This window comes from Aquarana catesbeiana, linkage group LG13 (genome assembly GCF_042186555.1).
Source record: "Aquarana catesbeiana isolate 2022-GZ linkage group LG13, ASM4218655v1, whole genome shotgun sequence".
Classification (NCBI taxonomy): domain Eukaryota; kingdom Metazoa; phylum Chordata; class Amphibia; order Anura; family Ranidae; genus Aquarana; species Aquarana catesbeiana.
In genome coordinates this window covers 33,352,253-33,372,972 of record NC_133336.1, presented here as the reverse complement: position 1 = coordinate 33,372,972, position 20,720 = coordinate 33,352,253, and the positions used below count along the sequence as shown (strand labels likewise).

At 44.4% G+C, this 20,720-nt stretch overlaps 1 protein-coding gene across 7 annotated transcripts in view; it reads left to right on the top strand.

Annotated features, from left to right (window-relative positions):
* The window catches only part of CEP128 (centrosomal protein 128), a 361,449-nt gene that overhangs the window by 313,113 nt on the left and 27,616 nt on the right, over positions 1-20,720 (top strand). For 4 of the 7 annotated variants that reach the window (XM_073610792.1, XM_073610793.1, XM_073610790.1 and 1 more), the window contains 3 exons: positions 2,419-2,442; positions 6,171-6,329; positions 18,123-18,200. In XM_073610792.1, coding sequence (XP_073466893.1) covers positions 2,419-2,442; positions 6,171-6,329; positions 18,123-18,200 — 261 coding nt within the window. The remainder of the gene's footprint in view (positions 1-2,418; positions 2,443-6,170; positions 6,330-18,122; positions 18,201-20,720) is intronic. The other 3 variants (XM_073610796.1, XM_073610795.1, XM_073610794.1) reach the window with 1 other exon arrangement.

Genomic DNA, 20,720 nt, shown 5'->3' with positions numbered 1-20,720 from the left:
TACAGACCCGGGAACTCAGCACAGGGGTTCTTATCAATAGAGTTCCTGAGAGACAGAATAAAAAACTAGATGGTTAAATGCTGAAATCTATTCAGCAGAGCAGGATATTGAAGTCTTTGTGGTCTATGGTAATTTGGAATGTTTACATAATTGTATTTCTTCTGCTCAGAAGAAGATTCCGCACTTTCTTCCTCAGAGATCAGAGTGTCCCACAGACCATTTTCTGGGTTGTGGTGACCCCGGGAAAGAATGAAGAAAATGAGAAGTTAGGAGGCAAATTACAGGAGGCGGAATGTTACATTTTATAAATGTTGTAGACGGCAGACATTAGAACCACCTTTTATTACCTCCGTCCTTCCTGTCCATGTGTGAAGAGCAGAGGGGGCACAGTGACATTGCTCCACCATAATGTGTCACCTCCTACACGCCGATTCCTTTAACTCTTTGACTGCCAAATTGTTTATCCCTCATACTTAGGTGTATGTCAAAGGGTTAAAACGGTCTCCTGCAGGAGCATTTTCTAAATGGAGTAGTCTTGTGTGCAAGCAGAACCACCTTCCCATGTTCAGACTCCTTTTGAAGAATATTCATCAAACTGTTTCATAAAAAAATATGTAAATGTTAACAATACCCATAAGGATAATCTGCCTTGGCTTCACAGCTCAGAAGGCAAAACCATGTGCCAAAATGTGAGCATGATTACGGTGTAAAAAAAAATTAAAAATGCCTGGGGCACCCTGGGATAAAATTCAGAAATAAAAGCTCTTTGGCACGCTATGGAAAATGGTATGACAAGATTGTGCATAAAAGTGGCACTGACATAAAGGGGATGGATGATAAACAGAACCTGTGCCTTTTTTGCTATAAACATTGCACACATATGCTGCAGTCCTTGTACACACAAAATACTGCTGCCCGTGGCAAAAGAATAGATAGTTTTGCACAGCGCAGCCCTGATCCTCTTCTTGGTTTCCCTGGTGGCGCTCATGACTCTCCCTGCTGAGTGCCCCCATAGCAAGCTGCTTGCTATGGGAGCACTCATGCATGCTCGCTCCTAAGCCTCGCTGTCTGCATCTGTTGACACAGACCGCGAGACTTGGCTCTGCCCCCTAGTCACTGGCTGTGATTGACAGCAGCAGGAGCCAATGGTTCCAGTTGCTGTCTCTGAGCCAATGAGGAGGGAGAGAGCAGATGGATCCTCTGCTTTCATGCACATCTCTAGATCGAGATCAGGCTCAGGTAAGTAGAGGGGGGCTTGAGAGAGCTGCATGCAGAGTTTTTACCCTAATGAATAGAATGCATTAAGGTAAAGAAACTCCTGCCTTTAGAACTACTTAAAGTGGATGTAAACCCGATTCATGAAATTTGAGCTGGGCACATATACCTACAATGTTTCCTTATCTCTCTTCAAAGCACTAAGTCCTGTGGCTTTCTCCTGCTCCTTCTTCTGTTATCAGTCTGATAACTTCTGACAAGTTCTCTGTCAACTGAGATAAAAGCAGCCTGAGATTTGTGTTGGGGAGGATGCTATAAATAGATTGAGAAGAAAAAATTGGAAGAGCGGTTTGGACTTTTTAGGCACAACCAAACAATGTTTATACAAAAATATATTTTTATTGTAAACCTTGAAGATCTTTATTTTAAAATCCACATTCATAAATAAAATGTAAGGTAAAGTACAACTACTGTACATAACCAATTAACAACTGCATGGAATAAAGATCATTCCATTGTGATGATGGATCCAGGAGTGTGGTTATTTTACAGGGAAGCGATGAAAAAATGTTGTAATAGATTAGCAGCGTGCTGAACTATTCAACAATCGGCTCAAAGTCTCTACCTATCGGGGGGGGGGGGGGGGGGAGGGGGAGGGGGTGTGCCTTTCCTAAAATCAGCCCACAGATGGGTAGACACTGCAAATGTCCAGCATAAAATTCCGCAGGTGCCTGCCATACAAGAGAATGGATATTTGCAGCCATTATCATGTAATAGCCAATACTTCTGTGTATTGGCGTTTACCCGTATATACGCATACAATGCATTTCCTTAGTGTGAAATGTGTTCACTTGGGAAATACGTTGTACATGCACAGACCAGTAAATGTGCAGCATTAATGCATGTTAAATGTGTTGCTGCGATAAATGGCACCCCAACTCACCTGCCTAACGTGTTGCAGTGCACTGCCAAAAAAAGATGGATATGCGTTTGTTAGCAGGCACAATGACCACATCACACCAACACATTTCACATGCATTTTCACACCTTAAAAGAAAATGTGGAGCACGGAGTTCCCACCAGACACCGGTCTCATCATTCCATGTCAGGATGGTAATAAATGAACCTGCCTGTTGCTGTTTCTATGTTGGTAAAATCCGAACACCTTCTCTTTGTGAATCTCTTTGTGTTCTGTTTTCGCAGGACCGAATCATGGATCTGGAACGGGTGAGTCTTATTTATAATAAGATTTTATTTGGCTCCAGGGTATTTGATGTGTGAAAAAAGTCTGCTGTAGAGCCAGAAAAATGTATCAAAGCAGAACGTTCGATTTGTCAGTGGGTGAAAAGAAAAACATTTCTGTAAAGGCTGAAACGTTATACCGCTGTGCCGAGAGCGGGATGTGTAACCGATACCCTGCAATTCACCAACCTAAAACATCAATCTATTGGTGCGCTCAGCGTTGGGAGGAAGCCAGAATGTTTATTCACACAAGTGCCGATTGGTGTGTTAAACACAACGCAGGCCAAATCTACATTCTGTGGTGTAACGATCGCATCGGGGCCCGCCTGCTAGTCACTGTATGGATTACATAACTGGATGGAGACATATTTCTATATTATGTAATGCTGTGTAGTCCCAGTGACCAGGCCTGCCTCTGTATGGGCTCAGTCTATACAAAAAATGATTGTGTTAATTGGTGAGGAGGCAACAGGTCACTGAGCCTCTACTATGTGAATACCGTAATCGGCAGGTGTAATGAGGACAGCAGTATCGTCAAATACAAAGTACTGTGGAGTAAAGGAAAGTGGTCTATGGGGGCTCTTTTCATGCCACCAGTTTTGGCCCCTTCCCCTGGGCAGCTCTGGCCAATTATGTGTCAGGGGGTGAAAAAAGTTATTTTTGAACCCGCAAGGCCAGTCTTGAGTAATTCCTGGCTGAAAATTCTCACTTTTTCTTGCATGTGCAACTATGAAAGCAAGCGTTTGACTTCTCACCTCCGCTTTGCAGTAACAGGTGGCACTTAAAGTGGTTGTAAACACTAGCCTCCATGTGTTTTGTTCATTAGGCAGTGCAGTGTTGTTGTTGTTTTTTTTTTTTAATCACTTCTAAATACCTTTTTTTTCTATATGTTCATTTGTGGTCACCTCCTCTCTCTGCTCTGTATCCCGAACTAGAAGAACCAAATGGGAGGGGCCGAGATTCCCCTCCTGTTTTGGATAAACAGTATAATCAGTAAATGAAGGCTGGAGGAGTGGGGAGGGGCGGAGCTGTGAGGAGAGGATAGGGTCTGGGCTGTAAGAGGATAGGGGCAGGGCTGTGAGGATAGGGGAGGGGCCATGAGATTGTGTTCTCACTACACACTACGGAGCTGACAGGGGAGTGGGGAGCTGCAGAGACTCACAGGAGAGAAGCTAAATGACTGAGACACCTATCCTGACCACGATCTCATGGCTCAGCAGCCATGATAAATGTGGTCCGCTAACTGGGGGGGGGGGGGGGACCAGGTAGAATCAACCAGGTACTGTAGGCGATACAAAGAGGCAATTGACTAGGCAAAAGCACTATGCTATAACTTGTGCCTTAAATGGACAGGAGCATGATTTTTTTTTGGGGGGTAACAATCACTTTATAGTAGGGCTGGGAAAAAAATCGATTTAAATCTTGAATCGAGTTGAGAGGTCAAGTCGATTCAAAATCTAAGCAAATCGATTTTTTTAGATTTTTTTTTTTTTTTAACCGCGCCCGTCCTGAGGAGCTGCGGGCATGATTTTTTAGGCGAGGCCGCGGCTTCAACCGGACGCCGCGGACTAGGCCGAAGCCGCTGCCTCGCCTAAAAACTCATGCCCGCAGCGCCTCAGGACCGGCGCTGACACCGCGCCGGTCCTGAGGAGCTGCGGGCAAGGAGTTTTTAGGCGAGGCCGCGACTTCGGCCTAGTCCGCGAGGCCGGACGCTGCGGACTAGGCCGAAGCCGCGGCCTTGCCTAAAAGCTCATGCCCGCAGCGCTTTAGGACCGGCGCGGTTTCCAAAGGAAAAAAAAAACTCGATTCGAATCGTGAATTAAGATTTTTTTTTTTTTTTTTTTTTTTTTTAAGAAAATCTCCCAGCCCTACTTTATAGCAGAACTAAACCCATCAATTTAACAGTTTCAAAAAACAGTTACATTCCCGAAATGTACTCTCAACTGGACATCAAATGGCTGTTGTCATAACTGATCACATGTGCAGCATCATGGCAGTTGAAGATCAGAGGTCAAGATGGCAGCTTCCTTGAAAACGATAGGAGGGTTTAGTTCTGCTTTAAAGGCCAAGTCCACTGTTTAATGTTACACTCATATTTAGGGTATAATATCAACATACGGTGGTTGCATACACAATCCCCAAAAACCACACTGCACCCCTCTTTACCTGAATGTTGGCGCGCATCTTCCAGAGGAATCCTGCGATTGTTTCAACTTAGCGCAGCTGTGCATGGCCCCGCCCACACAGCCGCAACATTCAGGTCTGTTGTCAACTCTTACATGTCCCAGTTGCCATTGTAGCAAATATAACATGTGCAGAGGAGCTTTCTCCCTCACCATTCTGTTGTTCAGCTACACTTTTGTGTTAACAAGTGCAAACAACTTCACTGCAAACAATTAAGCCCGGTACACACTAACCGGTTTTTATTTTTTGTTCAACCCAGCGGGCTGAATGGAAAAAAAAAATGAGGAGCTGCTGTATTAATGTACAGCAATCCCCCTACTGAGCTATTGTGTTCTGATAGGGGGACCGATATTTGGCTCATCTGTACCAGGCTTTAGTAACCGTGCACAGTGATCATGAGATCAATGCTGCTGCTGCTGCATTTACTAAATTTTCAAAAGTAGTACAAAAAGTGGACTTGGGGCCAGTTCACACCACATGCAATTCAGTGGAAAGTAGGTTATATGGTTTCCAATAGCATAGTTCACACCAATGCAGTCAGTTCCAGGGCAAAAAAAAGTAGAACATTCTGCATTTTTCCTGCACTGGAATGCAGTAAAACACATCAAAAAGGCACCGAAATGCATCAAAAACGCACCAGACCCCAGTACAGTGGAAAAAAAAACAGGGAAAAAAGAGAAAGCATCTGGCATGCATCCAGAAACGCATCAAAATTGCACTGGAACACACCAAAAACATGTTTAAAAAGTGCATGCAAAAATGCATCCACAACGGTTCTGGAGTGTGTTTTCTGTGAGAAAAGCAGTCCGGATGCTTTTATGCATGCGCATTTTTGATGAAGTCCAGTGCATTTTTTCCCCCTTTTTTTTTTTTTTTAAACCTTTAAATAAGGACAGGTCCCAGTGTGGTTTTGGTGCATTCCAGTGTGTTTTACCACGTTTCAGTACAGAAAAAAATGCAGCATTTTATACTTTTTTTTTTTTTTTTTTTTCTGGAACGCATTGGACCTGACCGCACTGATCTGAACTATGCCATTGAAAACCAGATAACCAACTATCAATGCGTTTTTGATGCAGAAACAAAATACGCACTGGACTGCATGTGGTGTGAACTGGCCCTAAGCCTTTAAAGAGAAACTCCACTGCTGTGATGTTCTTGTCCCGTGGCTTCTCTCCCACACCGCTATTTTTACACACGCTAGAAATTCCCATGCATTCCCATGCACTACGATGGGTTCTAGTATCCCCTGCGAGTGTGCAGATTTGCAGTTTTGCTTTTGTTGCCCATTCTAAATGAACAGTCTGCCTTAGCTGCATTTAACAGCCCGGTGTGAAGAGTGTTTAAAGCGTTAGTTCACCTTTTTTATAAAAAAAATAAAATAAAAAGGTGATCTAGCCCCGTACACTCTAAACGCCCTCCACTACCACTCGCCCCTTCTGTACTTACCTCCAGGGATGCTGAGCTGTCAGTGCCCACGCAGTCTGTCCAGTGATTTGAAATCCCTGCTCTTCTCCCTCTTCTCTGTGCAGGGGTTCCAGGACAGACCAGAACGATTCACTGTACAGGCGCTGACCAATCAGACTCCCTCTGATCCATCCCAGAAGCATTGCATGGAGAAGAGGGGAGGTTTGAAATCCCTGGACCACCATACGGGTTGTGTGGGCACTGACCGCTCAGCATTAACAGAGGTAAATACAGTGGAGACTTGGGGTGGGGAGGGTGTTAATTTACCTTTTTTTCTGTAAAAGGTGTACAAACACTTTAAAACTGAGATCAAGCTATTGCGGTTGGATAATTTGCGGTATGGCACTATATACTCGTAGTGCGTTGCAGTGACTTTAATTTTGAATAACATCCAAACACACCAAGGCAACGCATCTGTGCTGCGGTATACTACCATCCATTGCATACCTTTTATAAGGACCAGGTGCAGATTTTGGTTGCTCTGAAGTGCATTAGCAGCCCATTTAAAATGAATAGGCGGCCTTCAGTGTGAACCCAGCCTAAATATTTCAATTTACATGACTGAACTGTATCTTCAACACTTTTACTGTAAAGAAACCCTCCCTATGCTGTCCTTTTCATTGGTCTTCCGACCAGATCCCTTGTTTCACCTCTCAGCTGTATCTGATTGATGACAGTTCCTGTGATTGATCAGGTTCACTTTAAAGGGGTTTGTAAAGGCAGAAGGTCTTTTTATCTTAATGCAGTCTGTGCATTAAGTTAAAAAGCTCTCTATGTGCAGCAGCCCTCCTCAGCCCCCCTAACACCTACCTGAGGTCGCCCTCTGTCCACGGGTGTCTCAGCCGCCCCAATTTCTCCATCCTGATTGGCTGAGACGCAGCAGCGGTGCCATTGGCTCCCACTGCTGTCAATCAAAGTCAGCTAACCAATCAAGGGAGAGAGGGAGTGGGGCCGGGTCAGGGCTCAATGTCTGAATGGACACAGGGAGCTGTGACTCGGCTCGGGTACCCCCATAGCAAGCTGCTTGCTGGGCGGGCGCTGAACAGGAGGGAAGTGCCAGGATCACAGACGAGGGACCTGAGAAGAGGAGGATCTGGGCTGCTCTGTGCAAATCCACTACAACAGAGCAGGTAAGTATAACATACTTGTTACTTTTTTAGGAAAAAAAACAAAAAACGAGACATTACAATCGCTTTAAACATTTTATTCTAGCTAAGCAAAACTATTTTGACAAGTTTAAATTTGAGCCTTTACCTTTGTAAAGACTATTTCCTGCAAATAAGAAAATCAGCAAGGGGTTAATCTGCTCAGCAACACAAGACTGGAATTAGGCTCAATTGGCTAAGGTTTAAAGTAGAACTAAAGGCAAAACTTCTTTTTTTTCAATTTGGATATAGTAAGGGGGGGTTATAACCCCTGTCAGTTTTTTCTGTTGCCCATTGAGGAGATTCATCTTACATTTCTGTCCCACAGACAAAACATGAAATGGGAGTTAGTCCCTTCAAAGTCACCAGAACTAGTGTGCCAATTGTAAACATTTCCCCTCTACTCCTAGTCTGGTGACAACCCAAAATTTGGGATTTTCTTTCACACTCAGTGGTAACGGTAAACGGGACAAATAGAGAGGGTGAATCTCCCTAATGGGGGGCACAGACAGCAATACAAACTGCCAGGTGTTCTAATCCCTCTCCACTCTAGCCAAAACAAAAAAAAAAAAAAATAAAAAGTTTGCCTTTTAGTTGTACTCTAAAACAAGGATAAGGCTCTCTCGTTTAGTCATGTGACTGTAATTTTCAAATCTTATTGGATTTTGCTAAAAATATCTGTCACTAATTTGAAATTAAGTTTACTTATCCTCTTGTTTTTAGTTTTGTGAATTGAGGCCATTGTGTAGTTTAGTCCTAAAGCACGTAAACCCCAAAGCTCAGAATGTAGCACGGCAATCTCGTCTCCATAATTCTTCAATCCTTCTATAGCATTTAGCCCAGTTTTTCTCATGAATTGTAATTTGCTCTGCAGTTAGTGGAACCCTGATATTTCCCATATGGCCAGTAGCACATTGTCATGTGGTTGGTGGCTCTCTGTATCTTCGCCAAAGTCTTTGCTCTTAATTTTTGACCCCGTGTGGCCCTATAGCTGTGCAATCTCTGTATTTGTCCTCTATAATCAGTACATTTCTGGGGTCAGCAGCCTTTTTCGCATTAAGGCTCCATTCACACTTGGGCGACTTGTCATGCAACTTTGGACATCAAAGTCACATGACGAGTCGTTCCACATGTTTTCCAATGATAACCATTCATATATGTGCAAATTAAAGTTGCAACAACTTCAAAATAGTTCATGCACTACTTTGGTCTGACTTTCATGCAACTTGAGGTCCATAGACTTCAATGTTAACCCTCAGAATTTGCATGAAAGTCGTACCTGAATGTGCTACAATGCAACTGTTGTCCATTACCACTTGTCAAAGCCAAAGTCGTATCAAAGTTACACCCATCCAAAGTTGCATCAAAATTGCACTTAAAAGTCATGCAACTTTGGAGTTGTACAAGTGTGCATGGAGCCTGAGTTTACACATGTCCGGCTACCGTTTGCAGTACGGCGTCCTGTGCGTTTCTGTTCACCGGTTCAGGTGCGACTCAGGTACACATTTCTCCCTGAAGTCGCACCTGCACCAGACCCACAAACCCACAGGACTCTTTTTCAAACCGCACCGCAGCCTCCCTGGACAAGCGTGAACCGGCTTCAATGAAAGCCATTCATGTTATGCGAATTGGATGTGGTTAACCGCATCCATTTCACATATTGGACCCTGGACCCAGCTTTGACCCAAAAATGTAATATATTGCAGGTTACCAATCACAGTAATTTCTAAAAAAATAAATTGCCCCAGTAGACAAGGGGGTTACTTTTCATGTTTTTCAAGTATAAACACCAGTGTGGTTGGCTTAGTTTTGTTTTTACACTCAGTTTTACAGCTAATGGCAAAATATTATATTCATTAACCCCCTTCCCCTGCCACCACTTCCACGCTCTTTAAAAGGTTCTAAATGCCAGGAAGCAGGCATTCAGATCATGTGATTGGCAGTCACATGATCAGAAAGCTCCCGATTGCAAGTATGCATTGGGAGCTTTCTGGTACCCATGATGGGAGCGCGCTCCCAGCACAATAAAGTGTTTACATAGGAACGTGTGTTTATATATATATATATATATATATATAATGTAGCACATTCAGGTACGACTTTCATGCAAATTCTGAGGGTCAACATTGAAGTCTATGGACCTCAAGTTGCATGAAAGTCAGACCAATGTGTGTGTATGTGTATATATATATATATATATATATATATATACATACATACACACTTTTGTGAAATACTATATATATACATATATAGTATTTCACAAAAGTGAGTACACCCCTCACATTTTTGTAAATATTTTATTATATCTTTCCATGTGACAACACTGAAGAAATTACACTTTGCTACAATGTAAAGTAGTGAGTGTACAGATTGTATAACAGTATAAATTAGCTGTCCCCTCAAAATAACTCACCACACAGCCATTCATGTCTAAACTGCTGGCAACAAAAGTGAGTACACCCATAAGTCGAAATGTCCAAATTGGGCCCAAAGTGTTAATATTTTGTGTGGCCACCATTATTTTCCAGCAATGTCTTAACCCTCTTTGGCATGGAGTTCACTAGAGCTTCACAGGTTGCCACTGCAGTCCTCTTCCACACCTCCATGGATGTTAGAGACCGTGCGCTCTTCCACCTTCCATTTGAGGATGCCCCACAGATGCTCAATAGGGTTTATGTCTGGAGACATGCTTGGCCAGTGTGTTTGGGGTCGTTATCATGTTGGAATACTGTCCTCTTCCACTCCTCCATGTCGACAACATGGGGCTGGTGGATGTTAGAGACCTTGCACTTCTCCACCTTCCTTTTGAGGATGCCCCACAGATGCTCAATAGTTTTTAGGTCTGGAGACATGCTCGGCCAGTCCATCACCTTTACCCTCAGCTTCTTTAGCAAGGCAGTGGTAGTCTTGGAGGTGTGTTTGGGGTTATCATGTTGGAATACTGCCATGCGGCCCAGTCTCCGAAGGGAGGGGTTCATGCTCTGCTTTAGTATGTCACAGTCAATGTTGCCATTCATGGTTCCCTCAATGAACTGTAGCTCTTCAGTGTCGGCAGCACTCATGCAGCCCCAGACCATGACACTCCCACCACCATGCTTGACTGTAGGTAAGACACAGTTGTCTTTGTACTCTTGACCTGGTTGTTGCCACACACGCTTGACACCATCTGAACCAAATAAGTTTATCTTGGTCTCAGACCACAGGACATAGTTCCTGTAATCCATGTCCTTAGTCTGCTTGTCTTCAGCAAACTGTTTGTGGGTTTTCTTGTGCCTCATCTTTAGAAGGGGCATACTTCTGGGACGACAGCCATGCAGACCAATTTGATGCAGTGTGCGGTGTATGGTCTGAACACTGACAGGCTGACCCCTCCACCACCCCTTTAATCGCTGTAGCAATGCTGGCAGCACTAATACGTCTATTTCCAAAAGACAAGATCTAGATATGACGCCGAGCACGTGCACTCATCTTCTGTGGTCGACCATGGCAAGGCCTGTTCCAAGTAGAACCTTTCCTGTTAAACCGCTGTATGGTCTTGGCCACCATGTTGCAGCTCAGTTTCAGGGTCTTTGCAATCTTCTTATAGCCTAGGTCAGTGATGGAGAATCTTGGCACCCCAGATGTTTAGGAACTACATTTCCCATGATGCTCCTGCACTCTGCAGTGTAGTTGAGCATCATGGGAAATGTAGTTCCAAAACATCTGGGGTGCCAAGGTTCGCCATCACTGGCCTAGGCCATCTTTATGTAGAGCAACAATTCTTTTTTTCAGATCCTCAGAGCGTTCTTCACTATGAGGTGCCATGTTGAACTTCCAGTGACCAGTATGAGAGAGTGAGAGCAATGACACCAAATTTAACACACCTGCTCCCCATTCACACCTGAGACCTTGTAACACTAATGAGTCACATGAAATCGGGGAGGGAAAATGGCTAATTGTGACCAATTTGGACATTTTCACTTAGGGGTGTACTCACTTTTGTTGCCAGAGGTTTAGATAATATTGGCTGTGTGTTGAATTATTTTGAGGGGACAGCAAATTTACACTGTTATACAAGCTGTACACTCACTACTTTACATTGTAGCAAAGTGTAATTTCTTCAGTGTTGTCACAAGAAAAGATATAATAAAATACTCACAAAAATGTGAGGGGTGTACTCACATTTGTGAGATACTGTGTGTGTGTGTGTGTGTATATATCTATCTCCGCTCTGCATTAGAGCCCACCTGCCGAGAAGCCGCATATATGCGTATGGCTGGCAGAAAGTGGTTAGTCAGTTTAACTTACCATTTGCAGTACAAAGTGTGCAAAAATGGATATACTGGTGCACACACAAAGCGTAGCCCAAACGCATGTGCTTCAGACCAACTTGACTGTATGGAATTTAGATTACAGATCAGCCCCCAATGCATGCATTTTATCTCTCACATCAGCCCCCGATACATTCTCTTTGGACCTCAGAAGAGGCCCCCCCCCCCCCACACACACACACACACACACACACACACACACACACACACACAATGCATTCGCTTTGGACCTCAGATTAGACCCCCAGTGCATTTGCTTTGGCCCTTAGATCAGTCCCAATGTATGCATTTTAGTTCTCACATCAGCCCCCAATACATTTTCTTTGGACCTTAGCTGAGCACCCCCCCCCCCCCCCAATGCATTTGCTCTGGACCTTAAGATGAGCCCCTCCCATGCATTTGCTTTGGACCTCAGATGAGGCCCCCCCCCCGAATGCATTTGCTTTGGACCTCAGATCAGCCCCCGCAATGCATTTGCTTTGGACCTCAGATCAGCCCCCCAATGCATTTGCTTTGGACCTCAGATCAGCCCCCCCAATGCATTTGCTTTGGACCTTATGTACGAACTTTAAACCTCTGACCAGCCCCAATACATGCACCTTCCAGGTACTGCTATAGGTGTGGAGGTGGTCTTCTTCTGCACAGCAGGTTGTTGTCCTTAGTCACTGGCTGTCTGTCAGTGATATCGGGGGGGGGGGGGGGTTAGGCTTTGTAACTGACAGCCTAGTGGGCTGTCAATCACAGCTAATGGCAATGGGTGCCAGCATAAACATCATCACGTGCTTGGGGTTAAGCACCTGAATAAAGCAATAACAATCCTTTTATTTCCCCTAAATAAAACATCCTTTATTTGGCCACTTTGTTGCGGGTTTATTGGCAAACAGGAAGCAGCTGACAGATTAAGTGTTAAATTGTTTTGGCACTGTGTATCTCTGGTAACAAACTGCTTGACAAAAATCTGATCTACAGGAAGGACACGAGCGGCGGGGAATTATTAAAGTCTCTGTGCGCCGCAGTGACAGCTCTCTGATTGGGTGCTTTATCTCCCATCTCGGCTCAGTTTCCTAAGAGGATTGTACTTTTTGTGGATGGTGAGGCTGTCTGGAGCCGGCCTGCGTTGTCATATTATTTCACTGATGAGAGGCCGCAGTCTGGTGAGGTGGGAGGCACAAGCCGCCTTCTCATGCAGCTAGATCAGGGGCCACAGACTGTGCAGTGACTGACCTCCAGGGGAGGCCCTGCCAAAAGCAATGAATTGATAAAACACTGAATGCCAGTTTAGTCTAGATTGGACAAGTCAATCTTGTCTTTATCTGCATTATTACACAATCCTCTGTAAAACAGAAAGTCCCTGCGGGGTCAGGGCGTGTGCAGCAATCACACCCCCAAAACGCATCACCGTCTTATGTAAATTCCTGAAATACAAGGGTGTAACAGGTCAGTCCTAATCTATGGTGGTTAGTGGAAAGGAATTGTTTACCTCTGACTGGTATACTAAGATCGCGTGCACCAAAAACCGTCCACCAAAGGCCTAATAAACAGAACATAATTAATTCATTGAAGTAAACCTGTCATAGCAATGTGATAGAAGGCAGCACAAGAAGCCTCCTATGTATTATACGTACGCCTGCACTGCACTGTTTTCCTCAGGTCAGTGGAAAGCACCTGAGCGGCAGCATCTCCAGGTTATGTCATTCCGCTGTGTTCAGCAGCGTGCACACTACAAGATGCAGCATCCATCGGAATCCAGCAGGGGGACTCAAGAAGCCCTTGTTCAAGCTAGAGCCAATAAAATCTGTGCAACCATTCTGGGCTCCAGATTTCCATTACAAGAGTACCGATTTATGTATGTTTTACAGATACTTATATGGGGCCGACTATTTACACAGTGCTTTACATACTGCACATAAACATCAGTCCCTTTTGTCCCTTCTACAATCCTTATTTCACATTCTCCGACACATACTAGGGCCAATTGGCCTACCAGCATTTCATTGGGGGGTGGGAGGAAACTGTAATACCGAAAGGAAACCCACACAAGCTCAGGGAGAATATGCAGACTCCATGCAGATGGTCTTAGAAACCCATGCAAGCACAGGGGAGAATATGCAGACTCCATGCAGATAGTGTCCTGGAATTCATGCGAGCACAGGAAGAATATGCAGACTCCATGCAGATATAGTGTATTGGAAACCCATGTAAGCACAGGGAGAATATGCAGAATCCATGCCGATATTGTCCTAGAATTCGTGCGAGCACAGGGAGAATATGCAGACTCCATACAGGTAGTGTCTTGGAAACCCATGTAAGCACAGGGAGAATATGCAGATAGTGTCCTGGAACCTTTTTAAGCACAGGGAGAATATGCAGACTCCATGCAGATAGTGTCCTGGAAAGCATGAACGCACGGGGAAAATATGCACATTCCATGCAGCTTATGTCTTGGCTGGGATCAGAACTGAGGACCCCAGTGCTGCAAGACAGAAGTGCTGACCACTAAGCCATTGCCATTCAACCTAGTGGAAGTCAGTGTGCATGAACTGCTGCATGCAGCACTTTCTAGAAATATACTGGAGAAAAGTGTGTAGGCCCAGCCCACATAAAACAGCGACCACGAACTCCCCGCACCCTCAGTTTTTACATATGGTGACGCACATAAGATCACCTTGTATAATGTATCCTTCATTTTAGTAGATTCTTCTCCTTAGCTGGCATTGCATTTCAGAGACATTAGTGTAGAATCATAGAGAAGCTGTACCTGAATTGCAGCAATTTGGGATAAATTGGATTTCGGGTGAAATGCGGCACTGTAAACCTGCCGTAATTGGCATTATAGAGCAATGCCGGAGCAGATGGTCTTCATCTCAGTCTCTGCAATACATCAACACTGCCTGGTGTTTCCTGTCACTCATTGCAGGTCCCGAGAATGGAAATTTTCCTCTCCCATCTCACTTTGGAGCAGAACAGTGGTGTCCCATATTCTGCTATCAGGCTTAAAGCAGAATTCCAGGCAAAGCCAAAACTAATCAGAAAACACCTATGCTCACTATTTTCAGACCACTCCGGTCACACGGTCCAGCTTACCTGTGTCAGTCAGCGGTGGCTGCAGGGGAGATGAGGGAGCGCCATAAACGAATGGGCCATAGGAAGCCTATGGATGATGTCACTGCTCCCAGGCATAACCAGCCGTTGTTGAGTGCTCTCCTTTCCCCTGCAGACAGTGCTGGCAGTCACAAGAAATCCCATTACTGAACTGGAGTGGGCTGAAAATAGGTAAATATATCATTTTTTTGTGACACAGGTTAGTGTCAGCATAGGTGTTAGAAGGGGAGAGGGAGCATTTTTAAGATTTGTTAAAGTAGAATTCTTAAATACTTTAACTAAATTTTAGCTTCGGTCACATTTGTACAAGTGCAACTTTGGATGGGTGCGACTTTGGCTTTGACCAAATAGGTGATAATGGATGACTGTTGCACAACTTCGTATGTATAACATTCAAGTGTGACTTTCATTTGACTTTTGAGGGTTTACATTGCAGTTTACATGGCACTCAAGTCAGACCAAAGTAGTGCAGGAACCTTTTTAAAGCCGCTGCAACTTTAAGTCGCACATATTTGAACAGCTGTCATTGAAAAACATTGGGGTGCGTCTTGTCATGCAACTTTAGTGTTCAAAGTCGCATGACAAGTCGCGCCAGTGTGAATGGAGCCTTAAAGGCAGTCTTAACCACTTCCATACTGCACAAATTCCAGCACTTCTCTCCTACATGTAAAAATCATCATTTTTTGCGAGAAAATTACTAAGAACCCCCAAATATTTTATATTTATATATATATATATATATATATATATATATATATATATATATATATATATATATATTGTAAGCTCCTTGAGGGTAGGGACTGATGTGAATGTACAATGTATATGTAAAGCGCAAATTGACGGCGCTATATAAGTACCTGAAATAAATAAAATAAATAAATAAATATATATATTTTTTTAGCAGAGTCCCTAGGGAATAACACGGTGGTCATTGCATCTTTTAATGTCACACGGTATTTGCGCAGCAATTTTTCAAATTTTGAAAAAAAAACGCTTTCCTGAATAAAAAAAAAAAAAAGTTTGCCCAATTTTTTTGTATAATGTGACAGATGATGTTACGCCGAGTAAATAGATACCTAACATGTCACGTTTTAAAATTGCGCACACCCATGGAATGACGCCAAACTTTGGTACTTAAAAATCTCAGGTCTTGAACTAGAATTATTGTTCTCGCTCTAACATTGGGGGTGATTTTTATTGTTTATTTTGCTTTTTTAATTTTTACAGATTCCCTTTAGAAAAAAAATGTGATCACTTTTATTCCTATTACAAGGAATGTAAACATCCCCTGTAATAGGAATAGTGCGTGACAGGTCCTCTTTATGGAGAGATGTGGGGTCTATAAGCCCAGGCCTCTGAGAGTCATAGAGACTGCCAGGGACCAGCTGTCTCTCAGAAAACTCTATGGTTAATTTCCGTCGGCAGTGGATTCCTTCTCCGATTCGCCAATTGCACGGGCGAGCTGGGAGACGCACCGAAGGGCGGCGGGCGTTCCTTCCCGCTGTCTATAAGAATGATCAAGCGGCTGAATAGCCGCTATGATTGTTTTTACAGTGAAGGGAATCACAGCTGAATAAAAACAGTATCTGAATGATGCCTGTAGCTGCACCCATCATTCAGATATCACCACTGAAAGCCCAGGACGTCATATGACGGCCTGCGGTATGGAAGTGGTTATGCTGGCCACAGATGGATTGAAATTCGGCTGGTTCAGGAGGGACCAGACAGATTTCAATCCATCTATGGGCAGGCTAGTTGTCTAGAAGTGCTGCCAGCTAAAGCCGGTGCTGGTGACTGTATTCTGACAGCAGGGAAACCTCCCTACTGTCAGCATACAATAGCTCCATGAGATCAATTCCCCCATCAATCTTGAATGTGTGGATAGGGAAATCAATTCATTTTCTTTCATTCACTGGTTGAACAAAAGAAAAAATATTGTGTATGTCCTGCCCTAGTTGTAACCAAGTACTGTGGGACCCGGAAAAACCTGCAGGTTTTTTTTGTACCTGCTCAGGAAAGCACTTAGGCCTTGTACATAAAGGGTTCAGTACAGGGAAGTGTGTGAAGCAGCCTTTACATACATGACATTGTTGAAGCTTTCAGCCAGCTATGTAAAAACTCCAGTTTGGTGAGGTTAATTACAGATGATAATGGGAGTGCTGGCTCTTGAAACATCTAGCAGACTTCATCGCTGGCTAGCAGTTTTTTTAATTCCCTCCCCATCAGTTGTACGCATGTATGTGGCAGTTCTGCCATGTGTTTTGTCCTGGGAACATACCTAATTGCGTGCCCCCCCCCCCAGCACTGTGACCAACCGCTCCCAGTCACATAGCAATACTTGGGAGGTGGTAGCACAGATTCCTGATCACTTCATTACGGTGACGGCCAATCACATGATCAGGAAACAACTGGCGTTCAGATCATCTCAAAAGTCCAGCTGGAAGGGGTTATAGTGTTAGGGAAATTTTAAACTTCTCCCTATAAGCAAATAATTTCTCTGTGCTTAAAAGCACAAAAAACAGCTCTCTTATATAATGCCAGGAAAGAGCGCTTGTACGTCTCCAAGTAACACAGATACTGGTATCACCTTGAGCTTAGCAGAATCCTTCAGAGAGTAGCCAGCTCCTTTTATTTATACTATAAACATGAATAACAAAGGAAGGTGGTGGCTTCAGAATTAGCTAATCCGACACTTGTATTCTTTCAAAAGAACCAATCACACACATGTATATATTCAAATAGAAATATAGTAGTGACGTGTGCAGAGCCATGCGGCAAGCGTCTTTGTGAGACACAGTGTCTCACAATTTGAACACTACTTACATGGCTCTGAACGCGATCGTGTGCACATTCCCACTGCTACCAATGACGCGAGCCATACTCTATCAAGGCTCAGTGGGACATTATTTTGTATGGTTATGCTATGGTTCTCATATACGCAGCTCTGCTTACTTAGGAGCTTAGATGTGGTCGCCATGGAGTGGCCAGTCCCATGGTGAGGCATAAACAAACATCCTTAAAAGAGTAAACAGATCTGCCGTGTCCTCGGGAAGGTTTCTGCAGCCAATGGTCTTCCACCAACGTCTGTATGTGCGAATACGCTCATATGAGCGTATTACAGCAAAACTGATACCGGGGGACATCTGACAACATACATTAATAAAAATTTCCACAACAATAGTGACCTATTATCTGTGTTTGGCTTTTAGACATTTTTTTTCCTCATCCTGGGGCCTGAAAGTCCACATACAGCCTTTGTTCTGGCAATATGAGAAAACCTTAAAATGATTTCATACAAATATTGCACATTTCCACAAAGCACAGTGTTAACTGTATACCTATAGACTGCCACGGGCCATGTCTTGTGTACGGAGCAGACACCCACATCTTAGGTAACAAAGGTAGACGGTGTTTTTATTCCAGTTTGTACTGACTTGTCTCTTTGTGATTTCAGAGTACACGAATGGCTCTGGATCACCTGGAGTCTGTCCCAGAGAAGCTCAGTCTGTTGGATGACATGAAGGATCTAAATGTGAGTACAGGAGATTTACACAAACGTTCACTGATTTTCAGGTATGGGTGGAGCTGCTTAAGTGTTAGGTTGAGAAAACGAATGTTATTGTGAATTCTCACACTTCCTTGTCCCTTGTGAGCAGAGGCTCATTCTAGTCTGCTGACAAAAAAGGGTTTGATGTCCATCTTTAGAGACCTTAACCCTCTCCTCGTCGCTATGGCTAATGATTGCTCCCGATACCATGTAGAATTCCTGTACAATGTTTTACGGGTGATGCTGCAAAGCACTCAGTCTGGGAAGGAAAGCTCAAACCACATCTCCCTCCCTCCCTGTGTGTCTTCCTTGCCAGCTACACTGACTGGATTTTATGTCCATCTATATGACCATGCATTCTATGGTCAGACCTTTGCCGTGAATAGTATGGAAGTGCATAGTGACCGTGGCCCTATGACTACGAACTGGTCACACAATGACCAGGCCTCTGCCATGGCTAGTACAGGAGTGCATAGTGGTTGTGGCCCTATAATGACCATGAACCAGTCACACAATGACCAGCCCTCCGCCATGACTAGTACAGGAGTATACAGTGACCGTGGTCACACAATGACCAGCCCTCCGCCATGACTAGTACAGGAGTGCATAGTGGTTGTGGCCCTATAATGACTGTGAACCAGTCACACAATGACCAGCCCTCCACCATGGCTAGTAAAAGGAGTGCATAGTGGTTGTGGCCCTATAATGACCATGAACCAGTCACACAATGACCAACCCTCCGCCATGACTAGTACAGGAGTATACAGTGACCGTGGTCACACAATGACCAGCCCTCCGCCATGACTAGTACAGGAGTGCATAGTGGTTGTGGCCCTATAATGACTGTGAACCAGTCACACAATGACCAGCCCTCCACCATGGCTAGTAAAAGGAGTGCATAGTGGTTGTGGCCCTATAATGACCATGAACCAGTCACACAATGACCAGCCCTCCGTCATGGCTTGTACAGGAGTATACAGTGACCGTGGCCACACAATGACCAGCCCTCCGCCATGACTAGTACAGGAGTGCATAGTGGTTGTGGCTCTATAATGACCATGAACCAGTCACACAATGACCAGCCCTCCGCCATGGCTAGTACAGGAGTGCACAGTGATCACAGTCCTATAATGACCACTCAATGACCATACCTCCACCATGACAAGTACAGGAGTGCACAGTGACCGTGGTCATACAATGACCACTACATGACTATATAATGATCACAGTGACAACCCTCGGCCCTCTAATAACCACTACCTGAACACACAATGACCACAGTGACACCCCTTCATCATGACCAGTATCTCATCAGTGACAGCCCTCTGTCACGACTAGTACAGGAGTGCACAGAGGACTATAATGACCATAACCTGACAACACAATGAGCACAGTGACAGCCCTCTGCTAGACCAGTACCAGGAGTACAGTTCCCTGGCCCTAATATAGTCACTACCTGACATCAAAATGACAAACTGTTTTTTTAGTTTTGCATGAAGTAGAGAAGAATTAGACCCTCTGTTGGCTGTTTTTTGCTGTCTGTACAACTTATCAAGACTGGAGATAAGGCTGGAGCTTGGCGTTCAATAACTGCAGACTGTGAGAGAAGTAATGTTCGGCGAAGCTGCACTGCACAGTGCTGGAGCATTACAGACTTCTAATGTCATCCATGTCCGCAGAGCGCTGCATCATACATATCTACAGGAAGTAAAGGTGCCCTCACAAATCTGGTCCTAGAGAGACACTTGATTATTGCGCTCCCTGCAGAGAGATGAAAGATTTATAATAGATGTGACGTTGAGAGTTGGTGACACAGACAGCGCAATGTTTGCTCCCTTCCATTTCTCTCCAGCACCGTACGAGACAATAACTTGCATGTGCACAGAGTGCGTTCCCAGGACAGGCCGCCTCCCTTCCAGCAGCCAGAAGGGGGACACAGGAATGTGGTGGGGGTCTTACCTCTAATCTCTGCGCCCCGAGAGCTGAGAAACCACAAGCAATTCTCACAATGTTCATTTGTAATGAATAGGGCCCCTAGGACATTCGTATTCCGGTGTGAGGGAACAAAGGGGGGAAATCGAGTATGGGACGACCTTGAGAAAATGATCTGAATGGGGCTGCCATGAATGAGAGCCATTCTTTAGCTTGCAGTGTCAGTGCTCTGCTATAGTAGCACTCAGACCTACAGATACAATCGGGTCCTGTGGAGGCTGATGGGAACGCACAGCTGTGAGAAAGCTATTGTTCTATTCACTGGGATTAGACCTGCCGCATTATAGGACTTTGCTTATTATCATTGTACACGATTCTCCATAATATACAGGAGGAAAACAACGGCCTGGTCAATGCTGAATAGCCTCAAGCCCATGGCTGTGGGAGAGGCCGAGGACCCGATACACACAGGATGCCATCCATATACAGATCTATAGGGGCAGGACGGGAAGGATCACACCAATGGAACAGAGGAGTCAGACTTTTATTATACACAATATACACCACAGGCTA